The sequence below is a fragment of the Cydia pomonella genome, chromosome 5 (assembly GCF_033807575.1).
Source record: "Cydia pomonella isolate Wapato2018A chromosome 5, ilCydPomo1, whole genome shotgun sequence".
NCBI classification, from domain to species: domain Eukaryota; kingdom Metazoa; phylum Arthropoda; class Insecta; order Lepidoptera; family Tortricidae; genus Cydia; species Cydia pomonella.
In genome coordinates, this window is record NC_084707.1 from 6572416 (window position 1) to 6580141 (window position 7726).

At 35.5% G+C, this 7726-nt stretch overlaps 1 protein-coding gene across 1 annotated transcript in view; it reads left to right on the forward strand.

Moving 5' to 3' along the window:
- Positions 1 to 7220, forward strand: part of LOC133517613 (carboxy-terminal domain RNA polymerase II polypeptide A small phosphatase 1) — a 35856-nt gene extending 28636 nt beyond the window's left edge. Inside the window, exon 5 of the mRNA XM_061850957.1 lies at positions 831 to 7220. Within this exon, the coding sequence (XP_061706941.1) occupies positions 831 to 989 (159 nt within the window). The 3' untranslated portion in view covers positions 990 to 7220. The remainder of the gene's footprint in view (positions 1 to 830) is intronic.
- Positions 7221 to 7726: the final 506 nt, after the last annotated feature.

Below are 7726 nucleotides of genomic sequence, written 5' to 3' on the forward strand. Positions count from 1 at the left end.
CACATGACAATTTGATATTACGCTACGACTATATCCAATCCTATAATTATCCTATATAACTTTACTACTAACAAAATTTAAAAATACATTAGATAAAAAAAAAAAAACTTATATAAATCACTTTTTCTTCCTCGCGTTGTCCCGGCATTTTTGCCACGGCTCATGGGAGCCTGGGGCCCGCTTGACAACTAAACCCAAGATTTGGCGTAGGCACTAGTTTTTATGAAAGCGACTGCCATCTGACCTTCCAACCCAGAGGGTAAACTAGGCTTTGTTGGGATTAGTCCGGTTTCCTCACGATGTTTTCCTTCACCGAAAAGCGACTGGTAAATATCAAATGATATTTCGTACATAAGTTCCGAAAAACTCATTAGTACGTGCCGGGGTTTGAACCCGCGACCTCCGAATTGCAAGTCGCATGCTCTTACCGCTAGGCCACCAGTGCTTCACTTATATAAATCACAAATCAAAACTATTTAACTAACCTAAAACCCGATCATGCTTAGTCCAAGTCTCCATCATACTTGCAGCTTTGCCACGCTGTATGGCGAAGGAGACTTGTCGGACAAGCCAAAACCCAGAATGGGGATCGATCCTTCTCCAATATATAAATGAAATAAAATTAAAAATTGTTGTCGAGTCCGTTCGACCCTGGGGCTTCCCATTACTTCGTAGCTAATAAATTAATCTATTTAGGACTCACAATAATTATATTTTTAACAATCTAGTTTCGTTTTGTAAGTCATAACTGGACGTAAGGTTTACAATTATGTCTTCCGCAACGATTTAGGATCCTAAGATAACATTTTAACACGCCTCTTATTTACCAGGTACCCGTCGCGTCGTGGTTCGACGACATGACAGACTCAGAACTGTTGGACTTGATACCGTTTTTCGAGAAACTGAGCAAGGTGGACAGTGTATACACAGTGTTGCGCAATTCCAACCACCCGTACAATCCCACGCAGAACAACTCGCCGAGCACATAGCCCGGCCCGCCGGCGCGCCGCGCCCGCAAGGAGCGGCAGCGGGCCGCGCGAGATGCGCGAGTCCTGCGCGAGTTGCGCAACATGCGCATGCAGGTGCGCGAGTGGCGCGCGCGAGCTCGCGACGACGCGCCGCTCGAGCTGGCGACGCTCGAGCTCGCGACCCCCGACCCGCCCGCGCCGTACACCTTCCTCGAAACACTCATTAAGAAAGGAGCGAATTTCGTCTTAAGTGCCAATTTTGCCTTCTGGATAGTAAGGACGTTATTTGTACCTATTTTACAGTTTAGGTATTTCTTAGTGCGTAAGTGGTCAGTATGATGGATTTGTGATGTTTCTATATATATTTTTCTCCGGTTTATTTGACTCGCTGTTGAGCTTGCGGTATTATGTGCGTGTTCTTATGTGGTCCGACTGTATTTCGGAGTTTGACTAACTTAAAAATTTAATGTCTTAATGTACGCATTCGGGTTACCAATACTAACATATATTTGCAGATTTTTTCCAACGACCTTTTTATATCGTGCTTGGGATCAAATATAAATAAGTTAGATATTTTTACTTAAAACGTCTTAGCGGACGCGATCATTCATCAAAAAATATTTCACAATATTTCAATTAGGTATACTATAGATTGCATCTTTGACAATTCTAAATCAAATCTGAATCGATGGACTTTTACATACCTATTCGCTTATCTCAAAATCGATGTGTTCCCGTACTGGACAATTGTAAATATTAATGTTTTTTATATACTACAGCTGATAGCTTCAATCATATAGGTATATCGGAATCATGGTAGTGTACATATAGTTAATTAAAATAATATAAGTCAAACAGAAATAAAGCACTTAAGGTACAAATTGGAACCCGGCGACGTGTCGGGACCGCAGATGACGACTGCAGATACGTCGCCGCGTCATATCGCTGTTTTAGTTTCGAATTCTATCGCATTTTACGTAGTTCGCACTACCGATCTGCGATCGGGATCGGTTACGTGTAGCCCGACTTCCTGTCGCTGAGTTTAAAAGGTATTTCATAGAAATACATAGAAGTCGTAACGCGGCGATGTTTCATCTGCGGTCGCCTCAAGTCGCCGGGTTCCAACTTGTACCTTTAAGGTGAATTCAATCGCACTATCCGAGGTCGATGTTGCAGTCAAAAATGAAATAAAACAATTTAAATGAATTATTTTAAATAATTATTTTAGTTATCGCTTTCAGAATTGACTCTTCCAGTAATTTGACTTACAAGATATAATTTTAAATTATTTTATCGCTTAATTTTACTACTTAAAATAAAAATGTTAACCCAATTGAAGCACTTAGTGTTACACAGCCGTAAGGTTTGTGCACATTAGACGTAATTTTGTGACGTATTGTTACTATAGGTGTATATTTATTGTGTACATACCTTGGTGTTTACCGTTAAGGCACTACGGACTTATCATATCTCGTAAGTCCTCACGTACTTGTACAAGTACGAATTCAATTCGAGTTTTGAAATATTATTAAAAAAAAGTTCCAATTTCAAAAGCGTAGCATGAGTCTTAAGACTCTTAAACAAATGAAACCTCGAGCTCTAGTTAGATTCCACCTAGAACAGGGAATTAAATTTGAATAATATGCTTTTATGCAAAAACGGTTGCCATCCGAGCCAATCTAAGTTTAACGAATTATAACTTTCTGGGTAATATTAATAAGGGCGCAAATGTCTTGGACATACGTAGAAGATAAGTTCGTGGTGTCATACAGTCCCCAATTCATTGACGACAATAAACGTCATTCGAGTGTCATACGAATCGTTTTAATGTAATTTATTAAATATTTTTATATTGAACACGGGTGGTCAGTTCAATTTGGCAACTTAATGTATTAAATCTGCTCTCATTTAAGTCCCTAGCTACTTCTAAATCCGACTTACGTTTTAATTCAAAAGTGATATTCACGTTCTATGAGAGCAGAACACTGCACGTATTTTTATGACATCTCAGTATTAACCTAGTGTAATAATCGATGCCATAAAACAATGAATGTACGCATACTTATGTCATCATAATTATAAAATACTACCTGTTAATCTCCCAATCGCGTGTCACTAGGAAATGTGATCATTATTATGTACTCTACAATGGTTGCTTTCGCAATATAGTTGATTTTGATAGGAGCTTGAGGTTAACAGTCTTATAAATATTGACTGTCTAAAATTAAAATAACTAATAGTGGAATAGGATTAATTGCAACAAGAAATCATGCGCATTGAGACGAGAGTGGGTACGTCTTGGAGCGCCGGACATTCGTACCCAAGATATGCCCCTCTTTGACACAAGTTTATAGTATCACACATACAAAGTATAGTTGTGTCGTTCTCAAGAATGTTCTCCGTTTTGTACGGGGAATGTTCTCGCGCGAGAACATTCCCCTTAGTAAATGGAGAACATTCTCGAGAACGCCACTACATACAAGCTAGCGTGCAAACGAGTATGAATATATGTAGTTTCATTTCTTGTTGTAAATATTGATCGCGGTATAACTAAAATAACATAGCGTAGTTATTTGACATTGATCGATCAGAATAAATTAATACTTGCAACTGTTTTAGCATATTGTTTTCATAAATATATAGCTATTTCGTAAATTGACATCCTTTATAAGGTCTAAATAGTTGGTTTAGAGGCATCTTAGATGTCAGATAGAATAACTGTCTCGGTTATTATCAATTAAATTATTTGTACTTTGTAAAGGACATCAGGCAGAAATTAATTTAGTAGACAAGTTAATTACGTTATTTAAAATTGTCTAGCACCGCGAGCTATTCCTAAGACATCCAACGCCATACTGAACTTATGACCTATGCCTTTCAATTAAATACAAAAAAAAACGACTTATAAAAACTGTCCCAGATCGCAATAAATTCAAAATTGTAACATTTTTATAAAGATTCGATTAATTAGGTAAACAAAATGGTGCTTTCAGTATTAGTTGTGTAAGCAGCGACTATAAGATTTCTATAGTACTTGTAACGCACATTTGGCTCTAAATTTGGTTCGATTCGATAATGCGGGCAGAGGTTGTGAACAAATTAAATTCCAGTAATCATACAGTTTTACACTTTTATTTAGATGGGTTTGTCTAGAAAGATTATTTTGATATCTGATTTCATTCTGTCGAGTCTTTTCTGTTCTATACAGGACGAAATGCCGAAGAGAACTAAAAATATGTCATAAATAATATTTTTGGAATGAAGCTATTACATCTTTATTAATACTTCCCATTCCTTTTTAAACTATTCTGTGAAATCATCTTCATTTTGGCATCATGCCATCTATTTATTGTTTTATATTAGTTGCTTAGCAAGATGGTTTTTATTGTTTTTTTTTATGTAATGTTTTTAAACAATATCAATATATTATTGTTTTAGTAGCGACATATTCAAAAGAGAAACGTAGGTCTTCTTTAGCAAACCTTACAAATGCGCAATATACTTTAATTTTAAATATTTAATTTCTCCGTTAAGGACGTCCAATCACAGCCGCCTCTAGAATCACCTTAAGATACCACAATTTAAAATACGCGCATTAAAGCAGTCTCTGCTAGGACGGCTTACTTCCCTCTTTTTACTATGTCAGCACTGTACATAAGATTTTAAAAACAAAACACATCTTAAATCGATATTAAACCGATTAATTTTCACGATTGAATGTAAATGTTAGTTTGTTATTTAGTACTATGCTGGTGTATGTATGTACTATACATATGTTTTATTAGATATACGCAAATGCTAGTTGTAACCTGTCCTTTGTAGGGTAAAGTCCTTCCAGAGTGTGCTGGCTTGCGGCCTGGACTTATTTTATTACAGATTAATGTATTTTTTTAAAACTAATCTAGCATATTTAGGCATAACTAAATGTCCGCTTAATCAGAAGCGATGTCCTCTTTAAGCACATATCTTTAAAACGAAATATAAATTAATTTATCATATTTTGTACTTATGTGTTATGACTAGATATCAGTGTTGGCCGAATGTTAATTAAAATTGACCATTAACCATTACAAATTGAACCGTAAGCTGTAACCGTCCTTTACTGTTTATGGTTCAATTTGTAATGGATAATGGTCAATTCTAATTAACTTTCGGCCAACACTGCTCGATATGTTTTAAAATACGAATGGCTATTAATGTATTTGGTATTTTCCCAATCGCAAATGCCCCTTCTGGCCCAGGTCGCAGGCATCATCCGTAGACCACGGTAGTTGGCATTTATTTGTAAGCATTAACAGTAGAGGTAGGATGTTATAGTAATATATACGTTGATTTCTCTAGTTCTAAGAATTCTGTTGTTTGAATGACGCGTTTTTAAAAACAAATTTAACTTACTAGAAACACTCCCCGTGAATACCTTACGTAGATTATACTTTTTATTATGTATTTGACTATTTTTTGACTACAAATCGTCCGAAATGTTATTTAGGTAAAAAAATGGTTATTTCATTTTAATAATGCATGCAATAAAAATTGATTGATATTTTGCTATTAAACTTATATTAATGAAATAAATTTATTTTATGTCTAACATTATTTAGAGATTTTGTGGATTTGTCGTTGTATCATTATTATATTTTTTATTATTGTAAATTAACATTGGTTTTTAAGGTTAATTTTGATTGAACGATCAATTAACATTACTTGTGGAAATTTGTTGACTTAATGGAATTTTAGGATTATTCTGACCGTTGGCCGAGTGAATCTTTATGAAAATATTTTGATATACTCATGAATCAATAATAAATAGCATGTGTATAAATAACATTTGAAGTAACAATTGAGTGCCCATAAGTTACAGTACCGTTAATTCGTATGATTTGAATTCATGTAACTAAAATTCACAAGGATTCACTCTTCAACAAATTTTAGATAGCGGTGCTTCGAACAATTAATGTATTTGTATAACATGGAACGGCCATATACATAAATTAGATCCATCCATTATATTGCAAAATATGTATCGCAGACATTTTAATTTTCTAATATAATTTGCTTGTAAACAAAGTACAAATCAGAAGGCAAAGCGAACAAATAGTCTTTTAAAGTAATATGTCCTTATGCTCCCCATGATGTATATCAATGGAAACATTCTCGAAATTCTTGCCTCTAGGTTAAAATTGTATAAATACTCTAAATTTTTATACCGCAAAATAATCTTAATTATTAAGTCACTGCCCTTTTAGACACATTGGATGGAACGGTCAAGTTTTTTGTGGCTTAGGTTTTTGCATGACTAATGTTTACTTATAACATAATTTAGAATGATTATTGTGTATTTGCCCTTATGAAAATAACTCGAGATATTAGATATCTCTGTAGAGTATAATGAAATAGCGTCATTGTCCACACTGTAACGTATCGCGTGTATTTTAGTATTGTTCGTGGTGACTACTATGACCATGGAAAGGACATGAATAATGTTATAAATTAGTTATGCAGCGACCTTTGCTGTTCCATATTGTCGTGCAAACGTTTTAAAATACTTAGGTTTCACGGAAAAAGTGACTGTAGTACATCATGTAGCAAAACCAAGCCGTATTTCTATCCAACATAAAGTTGTATTTAAATTGACGATGGCCGCTTTCTCCGTGAACGCTGAACCTGTTTTCTTTAGTAATTTGCAGTTATTAACATCCCATTCAAGGCCACGAAAGTGCGGTATTCTTAAATTCCTTAGCTTAACACAGTGCAATATTCATTTACAGTTTTTAAACTCAAGTTGGTAGATTTAAAGAGTAAATCGCATTGTGGTGTACCTTTTAGATGCCTAAGTTTCTTACAGCAGATTAGCGACACAATTAGATTTTAATTCAATCATATTTTGTTCTTATGAAATGTTGAGTAGCTAATCCTAAGTTGTTTGATTAAATCACAGATGTAACATTTTTTTTTCTTTGAGGTACCTCATAATGTGTTGACATAATTGATTGAACAATGAATGTAAACAATAAGCCATTGTAGATAGCATATGTACAGCATTGGACGGTATTACGGTATCACCTATCTGGACGCAAGTGAGAGACTATAAGTATATTTATGTGTTAGCCGCGGCAATAGGATCGAGTAGCTAGGTAACGTTTACCTGAGACGAAATTTATATAATGGTGTACATTTTTGATATGATGTTGTACAAAAGAGACATTTGGTATGTTATTTTATAGGAATGAAATAAATAGCCTTAATAAACAATGTATTGTATTATTCACTTACCGCTATGGTTTTCATGTCCTGTTCAAAGCATATAAATTACCTTTTTCTGCCCTCCGGGCGGAAAGCGTCAACATTGCTCCCGCTGCGCTAAACGAAGTTGCCGCTTTCCGCCTCCGTCGAGCAGAAAAATAGTATGCGCACCACGGGAGGAAAGGTAGGACATTCCGTTCCGCGTGTTTGCCACCCTCGCCTTCGACTCGGGTAACAATTTACACGCGGCACGCAATTTCCTACTTTTCCGCCCTTGGGACACAAATAACTATTACAGTACATATGGTGCTACTGAGTGGAATGAGCACTTTCCATGCATATGTCGAAACTTTAAAGAGCCATATATACTGTAAAACATTGTACGATACACGTGCGAATCATTCGCACCTATTAGGTAATTCACAACTCGTGTCGATTTAAAACACTCCCTTCGGCTGTGTTTTAATATATCGCCATTCGTTTCAAATTCCCTATTTTTCGCACTTGTATCGTAA